Raw genomic sequence first — 18,836 nt, 5'->3', positions numbered from 1 at the left:
GGGAAAACACCACGTCCTGTTAGCCTCACCTGGAAAATGTTACATTACCATTATAAGCATATTTCCCTTTGCAATAATGACGTCAAAAGGGCACCTTATCAGACACTATTTCTGGTCCACATTAGGAGCTGGAAATGTAGACAGTCTCCAAGAAATTAACACCTCAGGTTGCTCACTGGGAGCAATCTGATGACCAGGGAAATAGCTACTTCCATACTATTTTCCATCCTGCCTTCTATTCCAGCCTCACACCCTGTATTCATCAGTTCAAAGTAACAAACAGGGGCCACCATTTCCATCGGCTCTTCTGGAGTGTGGAATGCTCCAGCCCATCTGAGCAGGAGGGCCAGAGTGTCTCAGCCCTCAGCAGCCCTGGGGATGATTCCCAGGGCCCCAAACATGCCAGCCCCGTGTTTGGGCTGGAGCCACTGTCGATGGACCTGCAGCCAGGCCAGTCTGAGGACATGGTGCTGCGAGGCTTCTCCCGCATCCCACAGGTGAGGTCCCCACCATGGCTGAGCCTGGGGAACCATCAGATCCCCTCCCCTGGGCTTGTTCCACAGTCCCTTGACATTTGCCTGGGCAAATGAGCAGAGGCCTTCAAGAAGCTGATGTAAGACCACACGTTTCTGTGGCAGCACCAGTTGCTTTCCTTGCTGGCCACCATCAGACCAGCTGAGACTTTATTGTGATTCCACAGCTACCAAAACCCAGTGCTGATCCCAAAGCAGCAGTGGAAGGAAATATTGCTCTTTTTGGGCAAACAGTGCTGCATGCTTAGTCAGCAAAGAAGGCATAGAAATAAGTTACACTTAGTCTAAGAGCCCAAAAAGAAAGTGAATTAAACAAGTGCCAAGTGATTTATCTGGGGTAAGCACAGAGTAAAACAAAAGCCTTGGGAAGAGAGGGAGTATTTCACAAGTGCCTTTTGTGGGTATTGGGGTGCAGTACTACAGACAATTGAGCACAAAATAAATAGGCTGCATCACTGGAAGAAAAGGGGCCAGTGACCATAACTCAGTGGCAAGAATAGAGCCTGTGGTGGGTGGTGGGTGCTGAGCCAGTGGAGGGCATTTGCTGGATGCTCTGCCACCACCCACTGGTGACAAGTGACTCTTGCATGCAGGAGGTGCAGGATTATGTGATGTGTGAAGCTGTCAGTATGATAACCAGCAGGACAGAGAAGATAATAGAGACAGTCCTTACCTGCAAGTTTATTCACCCCTCTATAGAAATGTCAGCCACACACTTCTCTTTCCGGGTGAACAAGGTAAGTCTGGATTGCATCCTAGCATTTAACAGCATGGCTGAGAGGGGTGTGTGCTTGTGTTAAAGCCCCTCTTTACGCTTCACTCTGTAAAGTGAGTGAAGATGCTTTTAGAGATGAGACTGGTATTTAATTTCCCCAAAGTAAAATTGCAGTTACAGCTGCACTGCCAAGGGGGATTGTGGCCACTTCCAGAGAAATGCCAGTTTCTCTGCTCACTGTAAAGGGAGGTTTTGGAGGATGCTCCAAGGCACGGTGATGTCTGTACACTGATGCTGTAGGGAAGCTGGGAAAAATGGAGATTCCTGTGAATTCCTCAGGCTGACAAGGAAAAACCCATCGCCTCCTGTGTCTCTTTGCCTTCTCTATTCATGCTATTGGCATGAATACTTTATGATATAGTTATATGGTACAGCTCTGTGCATTTCCCTAAGTCTCACCTGCTTCAAAGAACCCCCAGACATCTTGCAGCTGCAGTGATAACACTGAGGCAGAGCAGGTGCCCTTTAGTCTCTGGATCCCAACTCCAGCATCACCTTTCCCTCTCCTGCAAGTTGTCTAAAAAAGAGAAGATCTTTCATCCTTTGGTTTCTGTAGTTTCAGGCCTCTCCTCTGGTTTCCCAGGCTTCCACTGAAGTACAGAATCCCCCCTGGAACAGGCAGTTCAGATGTAATTTAGGAGCTTTTCAGCTCTCCCTGATTCTGCCTGGGTTCTGCTCAATGCCACACACACAAACTGATTTATTGCATACTATGGCACAGCACCTGTTTGATATCAGTACCTCCAGAACTGGCTTCCCAAAGTCCCTGGTTTCTCTAAACCATGCAGGAAGCCCAGCACAATGCTCAGACAGGAAGGAAGAGCCCAGGCTTTTATGAGGCTGCTAGAGCCAATAAGGTTGTGAGAAATGACTGTATGTGAGTGAGGACCATCTAGTGCTGTTTTGCCCAACAGAAAGACAAATCTGGAGACAAATGGCCTGGATTCACTTTCTGCTTTAGATCTTGTTCAAGCAGCCACCTCCTCTCAGGGGCTTATTCCCTCATGTGTACTTGGGAGTGTTTCCCTGTCCCCCAGATGATGCTGTGGTTTCTAAACATGAAAAGCATCTGCTATAAAGAAAAACTGTCTGGAAGGGTAGAAACAAATAGAAAGGGTAAATAGAGATGGATGCACTTGTGGGGCTGAAGAATGTGAGATGCATCAGAAGCAGAAGGACGTCTATGGCTAGTTGAGGCTGGTTTTCCTTCTCTCCTGTTTCCATAGAAACCCAGTGATGTCCTGAGGCTGAAGTACCAGCCTTTGTCTTTAAAAAACACCTGCATGCTGCCACTGGACCTCATGCTGGACTTGGAGCGGCCGTTCCTGGTCTGTGATAAGGAGCAGCAGCCCCTCCCAGATGGCCAGGTGAGCAGCCCTGGCCTCCTCCAGTGGGGTCTGAAGAGGAGGGATGTGGTGGTGCCTTTCTGTTGGGAGCTCCTTGAGTCAAGAAGTTTATTCTGTAGCATCAGCAGTGGGCTGGCCTGAGCTGCATCAGCAAAGCTGCTGAAAGAATCAAAATCTTATCTAGAAGATCCATCCTGGCTTTAAGGCACAGGGAGAAGGGAGCAGGCAGCTGGGTCTGGGCAAGCCATGCAGGGAAGGTGTCTCCTGGAAAGCCATGCCAGATCTCCAGCAGCCACCCCCTTGTACTGGGGCTGAGCACAGAAACGGGAGCCTGAGGGATCCTGGACTGGACTGTGGTGCCTGCAGCCAGAGCCCTGCTGGAGAGAGATGAACCATGAACTGAGAAGCCCGTGCTGGGGTCACTTGGAGCATTTACTGTTTCATGCTGTCAGACCTTGGGACATCATCCCACAGGTGATTAATTACTGCTCATCTCCTTGCAGCCTGTGAGAGTGGATGTAGGGGAGACCTGTCATCTCTATGTCGCGTTTGACCCAGCTTATGAACTGGATTTTAAGACCTGGAAAAAAGAGAAGGTTCTGAATATAAACTTGGTCAGGGGCCATCCTTTTGTGGAGCGTATCATCCTGTGGGGAGAAGTGCACTTTCCAAATCTCCAGATGCAGCCCAGCTCCCTGGAGTTTGGCTGCATCGTGGCTGGTGCTGAAGAAGTGCGTTCCCTGGAGATGACCAACTGCAGCCCACTGCCTGTGCAGTACCGCTGGTCATTCCACTCCAAGAGCCAGGTTTACAGGTTGAGGTATGTGCACCTTTGCCCTCTCCTTGAAGCTCGTCTTGCTGGTGTCCTGTTTGTACTGTTTGCCTGGGATCTCACAGACTGCTTCTGACTTTTTCTTATGCAAATAACACCGACCAGCTGTGCTCAGGCTGGATGCCCAGGGAATGGGTTTTCTACCAATTTGGTGCTGCCCCCACAGTGGTTTCCCTGGGAAGGAAAGCTGGGGTGAAAGCTGCTTTCTCAGACTTCTGTGGCATGAGGCAATGTCCACCTTGAGGAAGGGCTCCTAGTCCCAGCTCCCACAGTGCTGCTGAAGGCCCTTCTGGCCCCTCTGCTTTGGGATGGGTCCTCTCTGCAGGAGCTGCTCTCTGCTCCTCACCTTCCTCCCTTGCGTTGTGCTGGAGGATGCCCAGACAGTCCCAACACCAGACAAAGAGCTACTTAGTGCCTGGGCTGATGCTGAACAGCCAGCTGAACAGCCTTCCCTTCTTTTCTGAGACAACTCCTTTACTGCCAGGACGATTTCTTTCCCAGGGGTCAGCTTTCAGTGGACACCTCGGATTCTTCACTCCTTTTTTTATGACACTTGATACTCATTTTGACTTTCCCTCACTGCAACATGTCCCTTATGGGTTCTGTAGTGCTTGACAGCAGGACTTGTTCATCACATCATCTCCTATCCCTGCCTCCCAGAGAGTTTCTACTTTAGAGTGAAAAATGTCATTGTCTGGGCACCATGGTCCTGGGAAGTTGCCTCAAACCATTCATTACAACTAAAGACAGTGGAATAGATGATTAGGGATCTCTTGGGGGTTATGATGAGAGAGCACCTCATCCAGAAATGAAACCCAGGCTTAGATAACAAGCTACAAAGCTAAAGACAGTGATTCTTTGGGGAGCAGGTCATTACAGGCCTGTCTGGGAATGGAGCATCCAGGTGGTGTTTGACTGTGGGGAGCACTTGCAGCTCAGCAGGGTGACAGGCAGGCACAGCTCAGCTGTGTCCCTCACATGGCATTAGAAACACAAGCAGAGTTACCCTGAGCACCTGCTTCAATTTAAAATGGGGGATGTGACCTGAGTCACCTGGGAGTGTTGGACAATGTCAACCAACCCCCCACCAGTGTCAGGGGAATATTCCTGATAAATCCCTGGTAGAGCTACAGTTTCTGGTGTTGGGCACTGGGGGTGGGGGCTGTGCTGGCTCATCAGTGGCCAGCTCTACCCCTTGGCGCCTCAGATCTCACCTTTTTGCTGCCTTCTCTGTCTTTGCCACTCCCACTGTGCTTTTTGCATCCCCACCAGGTGTTCATGCCTGTCCTCTGTAGTTGCTCAGTGCAAGCAGTTGCAGCTGCTGCAGCACCTCAGTGTCATCCCTGGGCTGCCCTTAGAACAGACCTGCTCCAGCCTGGATTGGGAAGGGCTGGATCCAACCATTTCTCAGTTCAGTGTGCCAGCACCCACCCAGGGGCTGCATCCTGGCCAGGAGCTGCTGGTGCAGGTGTCCCTCCCTCCCACTGCAGGTCCCTGTTCATAGTTATGTTATATTCCAGATATGAGCTTAATAAATTCAAACCCCAACCACCAAAGGAGAAGAGACCCAGTCTGCATTCCTCAGCATCTCAAAGGAGACGCCTCAGGATTAGAAATGTGGAGGAGCCAGTCACAGCCCTGAAAGAATCTCAGGATCTTGCCCAATCTTCAGGAGCAGAGGTAGATTTTCTTGTACACCTAGTGCTTGTGTTGCCTCCCCAGCCTGCCACCAACAAGTCGTGCTTGTGCTGCTGAGCTCCCTTTTTGCTGCCCTGCTGTGCTGTGCCCTGAGAGTGGGCTGGGCAGCAGGGCCAGTGGCTGGACATGGAGTGTGTGGGAGGGAGAAATAGGAGAGTTTTCCTTGGAGAAGCTCACTCAGATCCTACAGACCTGTGTTGAGTGTGGAATTTTTTTGCCTTGTTTCCTTCACAATGTAAGATGAGGCTTTTATATGCAGCATGATGATAAGACCTCCAGCTTGCTTCCCAGAGCAAGCTGGGATGAGTCCTGATCTCCATGGAGCCTCTTCCCAAGGCAGCCAGACTCCCTGTTTTCAGGGCTCTGCTTTCACCCAGAGCTGCTATTGCCCTGCTGGAGCTGTCTTACAAAGGGAGACTTTGCAAAGTGGCTGTCTCTTCCTCCCAGCACAGAAAATGGCTTCTTTTTCAGGTGCCAGCAGAAACTCGTGGACAGTATTACATCCCACTAGGGTTGGTGGGAACCATCTCCCCCACGGATGTACTGCACACTCCCCTGGAAGCAGAGGAGGTAAGAGGGAATCTCACTGCCCATTGTCAGTGTGGCCAGCAGGACTGGAGCTGCCAGTGCCACTGGGGGCCCTCAGCATTGGCCACAGAGGGGCCTCCCATCCCTGCAGGCCCATCACAAAGGGCTGCTGGAGCAGCTGCTTGTTGGAGAGGCCTTGCAGGACACATTGTAGGGCTGCCCAAGGACGCTGTTCAGCACCTGTGGAGGGCACTGCTCCCCCTGGACCTCATCTCATAGGAAAGTTTTGCAGGAGCTTTTGCTGAGGCACCTTGAGAGCACACCATATATATCAGAGAGAAAGGGGAAAGGCCTCAGGAGTCAGATGAGCTGGGCTGGAGTTCTTCTCTGAGCTCCCTGAGCTCCAAGAGCTCTCACTCTGAGTGTCCACCTTTTCTAAAAGCAGTAAGAAAGGCTTTTTAAAGGCAAGTTGTGCATCAGAGAGAATTTCTACTGCCAGGAGACATTTACTTTAATGTAGTGTATTAATTAATGCATTGACCCGTGAGGATGGGAGAAGATTTTCCCCATGGTCCCTGCACTGGATGCAAGATGAGATGAGGATGATTCTGGCAGTGTTTGGGGAATAGGCCCCTCTGGGCCTATTGCTGTCACAGCTGCACTTTGCTCCAAGATGCTCTTCTGCATACATTTCCATGCTCAACAGCTCAATCTCTCCTGTCCTCCAGGTTTTCAGTATCCTGCCACTGTCTGGTGTGCTGCAGCCAGGAGAGAGCCAGCAGGTCTCCTTCACCTTCTGTAGCCATTTCAACACCATCTCCGATGTCACGGCGCTGTGCCACGTGGAGGGAGGCCCCACCTATGAGGTGGTGCTGACTGGGGAGACCGCATGCATCAGCTACTCCGTGAGCCCCCGGGAGACCAACTGTGGCTCTCAGGTACCACACACATCCCTGGCACAGCTCCTTGCCTTGGTGGGTTCCTGCCCACCTCGCTCCAGGGCTCCCTCCCCTTCCCAGCCCCTTTGTTGGCTCTGGGGCTTGGAAGCCCAACCTTTGAGGGACACATCTGGCATCCAAGCTGCTCTAAAATGGCCATCTCCAACCCTCTCCACAATGCTGGGAATGCCTCTTTTTCAGGGTACCTAACACTGCCTCCTGGGGCAGGCAGGGTCCCAGTGGGGGTGCTCTGAGGGGTGTGTCCCTGAGACATCTCTCTGCTGATCCACACCTAAAGCCTGGCCTCCAAGGAGATGCTCTTGTCTAAAGCTCTTGCTTAATCCACACAATAATCAAGGGAAGAAGTTGGGCTTCCAGTCACTATATTTGGAGAGACTGTCCCAGAATAATCCCCACTTCACTCTTTTTCAGTGGAAAGCCCACAGATATTTCCAGCTGCTGGCCCTGTCTGTGTTGCCCTGGGTGACTCCCTTGTTGCATGCATGTTGCTTGCCAATACTTGCATGCAGGTGCCTTTTCTCCTGGAATGCCTCAGTGCTGTCTCTGTTTCTCCTGGCTGTGGGTGACCCCTCAGAGGGCAGAGGGCCTGTGTGCCCTGGTTCATTTATTGCTGGCCCTCACATGGTTGTTACCACAGCTCTGTGTGCTGCCAGAGCTGCCTGGTGCTGTGCAGGTGCCCTGGACCTGGGGGTTCCCCAGGTTCCCAAGTGCCCCTATCTCCTCCCTGGTCCCTGCTCCCATGATGTGTCTGCTTTCAAGCCCAGGAGGGAGGAAGGAGATTCCCAGCAGCAGGCCTGGGTCGGTAACTTCCCTCTCCTGTGCCTTCTCTCCAGATGTTTAATGAAATTCATCACAGCAAGGTCACCCTGGAGAACACTGGCAAGATTGAATTCAACTGGGTGCTAAAGCCTAGCCCTGCAGACCAGCGTCTGCCTGGTGTGTTTCTGGTCAACCCCACCACTGTAAGTAGCACAAGTGACTGAGCCCAGCCCTGTGTCAGGTGGCCCCGGAGAGTGTTAAAGGGAAAAAAAAAAAACTGGGGGGAGGGAGGGGGAAAGTCGGAGAGGAAAACCCCAAACCCAGCCATGAGAGAGACAGGGCTGTAAGCAATTTCTGCTGTGGGCAGAGAAGGTCAAACAAGTGCTCTCCTGACAGACTCCCCCGCGGCCTTGGCTGGTGGGTGGCTCTGCTGTCAGAGGCAGACACCGGCGGGAGGCACAGGTGCGTGGGTCACTGTCCTGTCCTGCTGGAAGGGGAGCAGAGGAGAATTCTTTTTGATAGATTTCTCAGAGGAAAATAAGGCACAAACGCACCCTTATATCTGAAAACTGTTTATCGGTAAAGAAAGGGTATGGTCCCGACCAGAAGGGGACAGAAAAGAGAGTGAGAGAGAAAATGAGAAACGGAGAGAGCAACAGAGGACGGGGACAGAGCGTCACCGCTAGAGCCCTGAGGCGCTGTGTCGGCTCCTGCTCGGCAGATGGAGCAAGTGCTGCCAGCCGCACCAGCGTGCGGGGCCGGGGCTGGATCGGCCGGCAACGGGGCCGGGCTGGATCGGCCGGCAGCGGGGCCGGGGCTGGATCGGCCGGCAGCGGGGCCGGGCTCCATGGGCCGGCAGCAGGGCTTGGCTTGGGTGCTTAGCCAGAGGCACAGACCAGTCAACACAGCAACACCCCTGATACACCCTGGGTACTGCATCAGCCTAATCCATATCTACAAATGCTTATACATATTGAAATATTTTAACATAGTTCCTCCTCCGTCTCACCTTTTTGGAGCATGTGCAGTTGTTCTAGTCCTGGTCATTTGTTACTTTTTGACACATTCAACAGGTTTCCATTCCTTTATTGGTTAAGTGTTAATACTACAACAACTCTTCACCAACGTTGGTATCACAACACAACATTCGCATTAAAAGAACTCTAAACTTTAGCAAAACTTCTTTTACAAAAGTCAACATTATAAACCACATAGTATTTACTCTAACAGTTGTGAAAACCAACACTGTAATATGTTTATCGCTAAGGTGATGTGGTCTGATGGTTTCTTCTAGATGAGAACCTGTCTGCTCAGCCTGTCTGTCCCCTGAGCCATCCCCATCAAACACTCTGATGCATTCTCTCTCTCTTCTCCTGTCCATGCAGGGCTCTGTTGCACCTGGTGAGAAGCAAGTGCTGGAATTCTCTTACATGCCTGGATTTCCAGGAGCCTTCAGCAGGACTTATCAGCTTCAAGTGGGTGACCTGGAACCAGAAAATATCTTCCTGAAAGGAGAGGCATCCTTTCCTATGATCACTTTGAACCTGCCCTGGAACATCAAAGGTGGGCATTGCCTGTCTGCCCTCAGGAAGGGCCCCTCTGGTTTCGTTCCCTACCATAGGCCCTGAGGGCAGCTCATGCCAACCTCCACCAAGCCTGGCGGGTTGCAGGACTCCCAGACCAAGTCAAGCCCCCTGGTTGCTTCATGAGTCTTGAGCAGAGGATCCCATGTGAACTTTGTCCCAGGAACCACCCTGCAGAGCCTGCCAGCTCATCTGGCAGGATCCTGAAGGACAATGGCTAGAGTGAAAGGCTTGGGAAAGCTGTAAGAGAGGCTGGCAGGGCTTCTGGCAGGGTTGGATTTGTGTGACATTGCAGGGGATGAGCTGCTCCTCAGTGGGGAGGGAGATGGGTGGGAGCGAACATGAGGATTCAGAGAGGAGCAGCAGCATCCACTTCCCATAGATGGCTTGAGGGATTTCTGGAAGAAACCAGTGTTGGGAGGTAGGGACTTCCCAGCTTCAATGGGACTGGCACTTTGCTCACACTTCTCTTTGTGGATGTTTTCTTCCTTCAGGAAAAGAAACACATGAGAAGCCTCTGACACAGCTCATGAAACCCCCGCAACAATACAGTCAGAGGAATAAATCAGCTGTTCAGAAGAAGACTCAGACCCCAAAAACTGAGACTCCAAAGAGTCTGATTCCGAAGACTCAGGACCTGCAGCCCAGCATCCTTGACTCTGGCATTGTAGTAAGAACAACTGCAGCCATTGTTTGGCACAGGCCACCCTCTCCATGTCACCTGAGCCCCTTGCAGCCCACAGCAACTCCCCACTGCCCTGATGGCACCTGGGACCTCCCTGCCCACTGACAACCTTGTGTCACCTCAGCATTGCCCCTAGGGCTGCCCCTCTGCTCATGGTCTCTTCTGGGGCTGCAGCAGCTTCCTGGCTAGCCCAGGGAGAGATCCTGAAGGCCATGCTCCAGGGATGGAGTTGATGGTGCTTTGAAGGAGATGCAGGTCATTGCTGGGCAGTTTGTTGGTTCCAACCCAAGCCCTGCCAGATTTACAGCCCTTAACAGCAGTTGCCTGACTGTGCCCTGGGGCTGTGCTGGCCCTGCTCATCTCCAAGAAGCACTAGCTTGGTCCCCCTTTCAAGACAGTTTTTGTCCAAGCTGCTTGGGTACAGGCTGGGGGCAGGCAAGTATCTGGAGCTCTGGAAGGTTCCTGGCTTGTCTGTCTGCCTGGCCAGATCAGCTTTGCTGACAGTGTCTGGGCAGGCAAAGATGCTGGAGTTACTTCCCTGGAGATGAGGTCCTGGCTAAGAGAGCAGGAGGTGTCACAGGCACTGAGCAGCCAGACAGGAGGACCCCACACCCCCTCCCAAAAAGAGTGGGGGGGGATCCTTTCTCAGGTGTAAACCTTGGGAAGGACCTTTGCTAACCAGCCCCTGTCTTCCCTTTCCTCAGCCAAACAGTCAGCTGCAGATAAACATGGTGAGGAAGCTGATAGAGAAGGCTGCTCTGGAGCTGCAGGAAAAGCTCACATCCCAGCCCCCGAAGAGCAGCTTCCCTGACAAGGAGCTGTGCCAGAGCCTTGTCAAGTGAGTAGGGACTCCCATCTCCAGGTGCCCCAGGGGAACACCCAGCCATGTCCTCTTCTCCTGAGAGCTCCTTGGGTCTGCAGAGCTGGGAACAGAAAGGCTCTGGTGGCTGTGACACACTGCCTGTGAGCAGTGGAGTGTCCTCCCTTCCCCAGCACCACGCTGAGCTTTGGACTGCTCAGCTCCCCACAGCTGTGGGGTTCTGTCCCTAGAGCTGGGGGACCCAGTGCAGACCTTCAAGCCCTTCCAGACAGCATAGACTCTGTCCCTGCTGACTAGCTCTGAAAGAGACAGCTCCCAGCTGAAGTCTTGCTTCCAACTAACAGCTGTGCAGCTGTGACACTGAACAAAAGGAGAAGGGAACTGCACATGTCAGGAAACCCTTTAAAACCCAAAATCAGATGGCTTGAACCCTGGTGGGGTGGCAGGGCTTATCTAGGTAACTTGGTCCATCCCTTTGCACCATCATGATGCAGCACAAGCATGGGAGCTTCAATTCAGGAAGAAGATGCTCTGCAGAACAGATCGTGTGATCTGGTTGCAGAGCAACGAAGATTTCCTGTGCAGGCAAATCTTGTTCCTAGACCCCAAAGCAATTTCAGGCTCAGGCTGTACGGCAGGCTACTCAGTTTCATTGAGACCAGTGGAGACTTAGTATTCTCACTTACACTGGGTTTTCATGGCAGAGGAGCTGTGGCCAGTGTCCATTTTAAACTTATTTTCAGGTATCATTAGTAGCTGAAAAAACCTAGGACCTGCACTCCTGACTTCCCAAAGTCATTGCCAGGTGGTCAGGCCATGGGTTTCATGGGCTTGAGCTGATTTTTTACAGCAGTGAATAAAGAAATAGCCACTGTATTTGTATCCTCTATCCACCTGGATGTGTAGCCAGGCTGTGGTTTAAGGACTGTCCTTAATCTTCCTTGCAGAGTTGCGCTGCCCGAGTATGTCCTGGACATGGGCACTGTCCGGAAGGGTTTCACTGAGAGAAGCACTCTGGAGATCACCAACCATGGGCAGATCCCAGTGTCTTTCCAGGTCAATGTATCTGTCCTGGAGGACACAGGTAAGCAGTGCTGGAGACACTTCCTGTGGGCTTGAAGGAGGTGTCTCAGACAGATTAGCTTAAGCCATTGAACTTGGGGAGGTTTCTGAGCTTTTTCTTCTCAGTGCCCCTGCTGGGAGCTTTAGAGGCAGAACTCCCCTGGCCAGCCATGCCCAGGGACCTGGCCTGCCTGTGACTGCCCTAGTGCTCCTGTGTAGAGGCCAGATGGGCTCATCACCCTGGTCACCTCTCAGCATATTCTGCCCTTGGCTCCCATGGGCATCAAGTTTCTTTGGGCACTCTGTGGGCTTACTTTGCCAACCAGTGGGATCTGCTGTATTTTTGAAGTGCTTTGTTTGGAGTTCACACTGTCACAGAACTTATATTCAGTCTTTATTGAGGAAACAGCCTGTGAGATCCTCTGGTGGATCAAAAGAGGTTTCCAAAAGAGGCCTTGAGGCAAGGCTGCCCTTCCATCCCCCAGTGGCTCACTGTGTCTGAGCAGTGTTCAGGTGCACTCTTAAGTTTTTGTCCAGGTCACAGCACGGCGTGGGGCTTTTGCCAGACCTCTCAGCCAGGACACCTGTAAGGCCTTAATGTGCTTATGACACATTTTGTATTTCTGGTGTATCTCAGCTGCTTTGTGTTCATCTCTTCAAGGTTTCAGCGTGGACCTGGACCAGGTGGAGGGCCTGCCCCACAGCTACATCAAGAAATTTGACGTGCGCTTTGAAAGTGCGCGGCGGCCACGGGGCGATGTGGATGTGCTGCTGCCCATAGAGGTACCACAGCTCCTGGGGCAGGCAGCAGGCTGGGCAGCAGATGTCACCTGCACGCTCCGCTGAATTCTCTGTCCTTCTCCAGGTGACAAAAGGCCCCACATATAACATCCATCTTCATGCCAATGTGTCTGAACTGTCAATCGAACTTTCCAAGAACACTCTGCACTACTCTGCTGTCGTGGTTGGGCAGTGCAAGGTTGAGACAGTCCATCTCTACAACTGGTTCCGAGTACCCTGCAGATGGTCCGTAAAGCCTGTTCAGAAGGTAAAGCACAGGCAACATTGAACACGGAACTTCTTGGTTGGGTTTTTTTTGTGATTCTTGCCCTTTCTGCTCCTGTGGCTGCCTGAGCACTTGGGTCTACAGCGTGTTTGAGGAAGCTTCTGAGGGTCTAGATCAAGGCTGGTTTGCCTGGACCTGTTCCATTAGCTGATGCTTTGCTTTGCTGCCATCTTCACCCATTCCTCTTCCTCCTCTGAGGACGGTAGTTCCCTATCTGCCTGCCCTGTCTCCAGGGCTTCCCTCCTGCTGTAGGCTATGGGGCCCACACTTGGTTTGGCTGTGGGTGCTCTCAGCACCGTGTCAGTGTCTCAGAGCACGAGGAGACCTCACATGATTGGTTTCTGTGCCCAGAGCAATCAGTGCAAATACATGACACCAGCCGTACATCAGAAGCAGCAGGCGCTGGAGGATGAGCCCTGTCCCTTTGAAGTGAAGCCCCCCAGAGGAACTCTTGGTGCAGGAAGGTGCCAGAATCTGCAAATCAAATTTACACCCAAGGAAGAGGTGAGATTGGCGGGTGTCAGCCCAGGAGGCTGTCAGGGCTATCTGGAAATGAGGGCCTGGTGCAGAGAGTGTGGTAGGAGCTCTGCCTTCACAGGGAGCTTTCTGCAAGCCCCATACTCTGCGTGGCTCAGTTTACCCCACAGAGCACTCGTGTGAGATGTGCTTTGAAATGCCCACAGGGAGCTTGCACAGAGAGCACCAGGACTCTGAGGCTGCCTCTTGGCACATGGGGGGGGATGTGCCCAGCTCCCCTCAGCCTCCCCCTTGCCTGGCTGTATTTGCAGCTGTGACACTCAGTGCAGAGCAGCTGCCCACTCACAGAGGATAATCCTGGAATGGCTCATCCTGCTGCAGGACTGACAGACCAAACAGCCACCACCCACCTTCCTGGGCACGGCAGGACGGTCACCTGTAGTGGGGTGCTGCCAGCAGTCCCTGGGGCTCTGGCCTGCCTGCACATTCCTGTGCAGCTGGGGATTCAGCTTAAAGGACAAAGCATTCCCAAAAGTGGCTTGCCTGTGGCTGCTGGGTCTCGGAAACTGGCAGTGTGTACCAGCATGGCCACAAGTGCTTCTGTGCCCACACACAGTCCCAGGGATCTTTTAATTGCTCAAGAAATGGAACCATCTTGTGTCTGGCTTGGACCAGAGCCAAACACTAAGCAGAAGAGAAGATGACCCTTTGTTGTAGTGTGTTTTGTAAAGTTATTAGGTTGTTTTATTCCAATCCCCTTCTGTCTGAAAATGGTTCTGCCCCAGTTCTCCCTTCCCGCCTTTGGAGCTGTCTGTCTCCCTGGCTCCACCCCAGCCAACAATGTATCCCCTAAACTCCGCCCTGGTTTCCCTGGAAACCCTTGGATCTTGTCTTCTGACCCCTCCCCGGTGCCCCGCCAATCACTCTCACTGCCCGCCCTTACTGCTAGAATGTTCCAGCAGGGGAGTTCGATGGTTGGCTGAGGGACCGGGGCCCCTCCCCAGAATGTTTCCCGTTGGTGCTGCCCACGTGTCAATCCCTTGGACCCCCCCCCCCCCGTTCTTCTCCTGTCGGAATCTCCCTCCGGATTCATTAAAGCCCGGATTAAGCCACAGTTGGAGTCCGCCCTCTTCTTTCCGCTGGTTGCAGCCTTTACTAGACTCCGTCCTGCACAAGGTGTGCCTGCAGCCGCAAGCCGGGCACTGCCTTAGGCGCTATCCCGAAGCCAGCTCTCGGGAGAAGTGCCCCCTCGTGCTGCTAGCAGTGCTGGGAGCTAGCCGGACGCTGACAATTGAGAGACACTGCTGCAACCCTTATTTCTGGCCAGCAAGAGCTCATTTGCCTCTCCTGGAGCTGGCATTTGCCTGATGCAGCAGTGCCAGGACTGTGTCTGGACACTGTAACCCTGAGGGCCCTTCCCATAAGCATTGCACTCCTGCATGACTAGGTGAAAATGTCTGACAGTCCATTGTACATCCATCTGATTCCCAAATACCCAGTTACAGTGCACACCAGCATTCATCCCAGTTACTCAGACCCAGACTACTACAGATGCTCTAGTCCCTAGCATAAGTAAATAGCTGGTTTCCATTTACCTTGGAGAGACTGATAACACCCCAGCCTTGGGGCAAGCATTGTATTTGGGGTCCTGTCATCTGAGACTTCATGGATGAGTTTCCTGCACTTTTCTCTTTACAGAGGTCTTACAGTAATGAGCTGGAGCTTAACATTTATGGGAGCAGCAATCGCTTAAAGCTGTACCTCTCAGGACAAGGTCTGGAGCCACGGTTGGAGTTCAGACCCCCAGCACTAGAGATGGGATGGATGCTGGTGGACAGCGATGGGGTGGAAGCCACAGTGGTGGTGAAGAACCCATGCAAATTTCCCATTGAGTTTTACGCCCTGGACTTTGATGAGCAGTACCTTGAGAAGGAGAAGGTGAGAAGGCAGGTCTGGTCCCCATGGACACGCTGGCCAAGCTTCACAGCACTCCAGCATTCCCAGGCTTGTGCCAGGGAGATGGAGGCAATCCCCAGGGTAAAGCCAACTCTGCTGACATGCTGTGGGAGGACCTAATCTAAATAGTTTGTGTTGTTGGGAGGAAGGGAGGAGCCAGAAAATAGGCTTGTTGAGTTTGTGTGAGGAAAGGCAAGAAAAGGAATCTCATGTATGGCTTCTCTTCCCTCCACACACAGATCCTGCGGATGGCAGTGAGGTCTGAGGACCATGAAGCACAGAAGAGGCTGAAGGCAGAGCTCAAGGCCAGGGCTGAGGCTGAAGCCAAGGCCATGGGCAAGGCAGCAGCAGGTCAGAAAAACAGTGAGGGTTTGCCAGTGTCCCTGTTTGGACTGTGGTCACAGCAGGGAGTCCAGCCCATGCACCCTGAACTCTCTGTCACCTTGCTCTCCAGGGAAAGCCCATGCTTTTAGCAGCTGCCTGTTCCCCAGCTTGGTGGAGGAACTCTTGGCTGAAGGGCTGTAGCATCCTCTTCCAATCCTGGGTATAGCCAAAGCAAGCTCCTGCCACAGACTGGGGAAATAATCAGAATATTCCCTTGTCTCCCTTAGCCACAAAGACTAGGGCTGGATGAGTTCCTCAGCCAGTAGGACCAGGTCTAGTATCGCTGGCTCTTTTATATTTGCACCTTCCTAGCAACAAAAGAACAAGCTCATGTTGCTTTCACCAAGTCTCCTTTCCTGGGATCTGAGGAGATGGGGAGGATGATGAGGATCAAAGGTAGGCAGGAGGCTGACTTTTCCCCCTGGTTTTGCACTGCAGCACATCACAGGACTGTCCTGTTCAATCCTGAGTCCCTGCTGAAAGAGACTGGGAGTCACCGAGGGATGGTTGTCATCGTCCATGGGCCACCCCGGGCAGGTACATGAGCTGCAGCCCAGGGCTGTGGGGAGGGGGACAAGCAGGAGGAGCACATCCTGGTGGGCCATGGTGCTTAAGGCAAAGTCCTCAGCTGAACAGGAGGTGGAGATGATCCTCTTGGCTCTGGAATTCAGAGCTCGTACCCACACTGCAGCTGCCTCCCTCATGGCCTCCCCTGGAGGGACACCTGCTTTCCCACTGTCCTTTTAACTTTGAAATCTTGTTGGAGGTTTTTCCAGGGCCTGTCCCTGCAATGCCTCCTGTGCCAGTGTCACCAAGCAGTCCTCCTCTCTCTCTCAGGAAAGACAGAGATAGCAGCAGGCCTGTGTCAGTATTACGACGCTGCTTGCGTGTCCATTGACACCGCGGTGAAAGAGGCCATGGCCAAGGATGGGAGCCCAGCGGGGCTCCGTGCCCGGGAGCTCTGCACCCAGGCTGCCATGGAGCAAAAAGGTAAACACAAAAGTGATGCTGGTAAGGAGAAATGCTGGTAAGGACCCAGAGCCAGTGCTTGAGAAACCCACCACGACTGTCCACTTCTGCTTACTCAGAGCAGCAGTTTTCCAGTCCTTGTGTCTCTCAGGGAACATGGCTGAAGTGTGTCTCTGGCTTGTTTAAAAAAAAAATACTTTTAAGGGCTCAGTCAGGGGTTCTTTTATAGCCCCCTTTTCTGCTATTCTTGGAACATGTTTGTTTTTCTAGGAGTGTTGAAGCACGCCTGTCTCTTTCCCAAATACTTTATATTTCCTCAAAGCTGAATTGAGCTTGCTCCTCATGGGCAGCAGGCAGAACTGCTGCCCACCTGAACAAGGAAAAAGCCTTCTGAAGTGACTCATTAAGCACAGGAGGGCTGACTATGAGTGTAACCTTGCAAACAAGAGGAAGGGAAGGACAGCCTCCCAGAGGAATTTCCAATGAGAGACATGGTCCAGATGAGCTCTTTTCTCCAGAGAATTACCTATGGCCACTGTCAGGTTACACAGCTCGTTGGGCTGTTCTCCATGTGAGACTGGAGACATTTATGAAACTTCCTGGGCAGTTGGTGCCCTGAGCACTGCAGGGTGAGGCCAGACCTGGTTCAGTGCAGGGGAAAGTTTTGCAGTGCTCAGTTTTGAACCTGGCTGGGTTGGGAGCTGGTGGAAGGAAGAAGAGTCTGAGTCCCATCTGGGGTTTTCCCACAAGGAGGATTTAGCTTCAGTGGAGACAAATGATGCAAGTGGGGCAGGCTGCAGGTCTCCACATGAGAATGCAGGATGGGTGCAGTGTATGGAAACAATGCTCCTGGAGGACAAATCTCTGGCTTGGTCCTCAGGGGAACTGCTGAGCGAGCAGCATCACCTGCATGCACAGTTGTTAGGAGGGACATAGTGCTGGCTTTAAAATCAAGTATGGCATGCTTTTACCTGCTGGTAAGAGAAGCAGGGAAGGAGCTGCTTCTGGGAAACAGTGCTGCCAGTGCCCAGCAGACTGGGGAACAAGTGCCATGTTCCTTCCAGGGCCCAAGGTTGTGCCCATTGCAGTGAAAGGTGCCTGCTTGCTTTACAAAGCCCCCCTGAACCGTCTGTCCCCTGTGCAGGTAAAAGGCCTCAGCTCACTGCTCACAGGAAGAATAAAGAAGCCTCTGGGGAAAAATTCAACAAGAAGTATGCCAAAGGCAAGAACCCTCCAGCACAAAAGAAGAAGGAGCCAGCCAACAGACCCAACATAAAGGACACCAAGGTAAACTTGATCTGCCCTGGTTGATGCCTGGGACCTTTACATTGTCTTTGAGAAGAGCAGGGAGTGCTTACAGTGGAGGCTCTGTGCCAGCCAGGGCCTGGTACGTGGGTCCATCGTGCCATGACTTGGGCTGGGAATGTGTTCTGGCAGACAGCTCCTCTGGTTCTCAGTGCTTTGCTGGCAAAGTGCAGTCCTGGCTAGTGTGGCTGCAGGCAGGGAGCAAAGTGCTGGGAGGCTGCACTGGGGCTTGCAAGCTCGGGTCTCTGCTGGCCAAGGGATGGGCCCTCCAGGACCATCCCCTGGAGCCCCCAGCCTGCACTGCTAGTCTGTTCTAGTCTCCACTAGTGAGGAACCCCAGCTCCAAGCCCAGCAGTGGGAGTTGTTCAGGGCTTTCCACCGTGGTTTCTTTTCCTTACATTGGTTCCCATTGCAGTTCACAGTTTCCACTGCTCCTGCACCCCAGCAGCTGAACATCATCAGCAGTCATGGAGAAGAGCTGAACTGCTTGAGCTGTGTGCTGCCCAAGGAGCTGCTGGTGGACATCCTCAGTGAGAGGCTGAAGGTGTGTGGGGTGGGGGAAAAGGAGACATTCCTGCTCTGCAGAGACAGGCACTGAACAACAGACTCAGAGAGGAGGAGGAGGTCTGTACAGGCTGCTGGAGGATCCCAGACTGTGTGCAGGGAACCCTGGGGGAAGCTGCAGCTGCCCTTAGCTGGCAGAGCCTAGGGACAGGTCCCAGCTGCTCTTAGCTACTGCACTTGGAACAAGGATAGCTGGTGCCCTGGGACATCTGGGCTTAGTGTCCAGCTGCGAGCCCCCTGCGTGCAATGGCTGACTTACTCTTCCCTTTATTTGCAGCAGAAAGACTGCTCCAAGGGAGTGATCTTTGATGGCTTGGAGAGCCTCTTTACAAGCAGCCTGGAGTCTTCTCTACTCTGTGTACTCAAAGCTGTCAAGAACCGGCGTCATATCTACATGGTGTACCTGCATCAGGATTATGCTTCTTGGAAAGCCAAGGACAAAGCTAAAAGAAAGAAGGAAGCAGAAAGAGAGAAGGAAGGTGAGATACCTTCTGTCAAATCTTCTCTCTCAATCTTATCTCAAGCCCTCAACCTT

General features: G+C 52.6%; 1 protein-coding gene across 1 annotated transcript in view; it reads left to right on the top strand.

The window, feature by feature from the left end:
* Positions 1-18,836, top strand: part of LOC139596575 (hydrocephalus-inducing protein-like) — a 72,391-nt gene that overhangs the window by 34,180 nt on the left and 19,375 nt on the right. Inside the window, exons 18-40 of the mRNA XM_071440981.1 lie at positions 245-497; positions 1,127-1,270; positions 2,535-2,675; positions 3,158-3,474; positions 4,759-4,954; positions 5,656-5,754; positions 6,441-6,650; positions 7,505-7,633; positions 8,816-8,993; positions 9,508-9,683; positions 10,403-10,536; positions 11,466-11,602; positions 12,242-12,363; positions 12,446-12,639; positions 12,940-13,150; positions 14,273-14,449; positions 14,822-15,073; positions 15,319-15,430; positions 15,902-16,000; positions 16,301-16,474; positions 17,577-17,719; positions 18,153-18,281; positions 18,579-18,780. Coding sequence (XP_071297082.1) covers positions 245-497; positions 1,127-1,270; positions 2,535-2,675; positions 3,158-3,474; positions 4,759-4,954; positions 5,656-5,754; positions 6,441-6,650; positions 7,505-7,633; positions 8,816-8,993; positions 9,508-9,683; positions 10,403-10,536; positions 11,466-11,602; positions 12,242-12,363; positions 12,446-12,639; positions 12,940-13,150; positions 14,273-14,449; positions 14,822-15,073; positions 15,319-15,430; positions 15,902-16,000; positions 16,301-16,474; positions 17,577-17,719; positions 18,153-18,281; positions 18,579-18,780 — 3,929 coding nt within the window. The remainder of the gene's footprint in view (positions 1-244; positions 498-1,126; positions 1,271-2,534; positions 2,676-3,157; positions 3,475-4,758; positions 4,955-5,655; positions 5,755-6,440; positions 6,651-7,504; positions 7,634-8,815; positions 8,994-9,507; positions 9,684-10,402; positions 10,537-11,465; positions 11,603-12,241; positions 12,364-12,445; positions 12,640-12,939; positions 13,151-14,272; positions 14,450-14,821; positions 15,074-15,318; positions 15,431-15,901; positions 16,001-16,300; positions 16,475-17,576; positions 17,720-18,152; positions 18,282-18,578; positions 18,781-18,836) is intronic.

Source organism: Agelaius tricolor, unplaced genomic scaffold, assembly GCF_023055355.1.
Source record: "Agelaius tricolor isolate 1412-34295 unplaced genomic scaffold, bAgeTri1.0.p SCAF_15, whole genome shotgun sequence".
In the NCBI taxonomy this organism is placed as follows: Eukaryota; Metazoa; Chordata; class Aves; order Passeriformes; family Icteridae; genus Agelaius; species Agelaius tricolor.
Note: the sequence above shows the minus strand (reverse complement) of the source record. Positions and strands in the feature narration are given on the sequence as shown.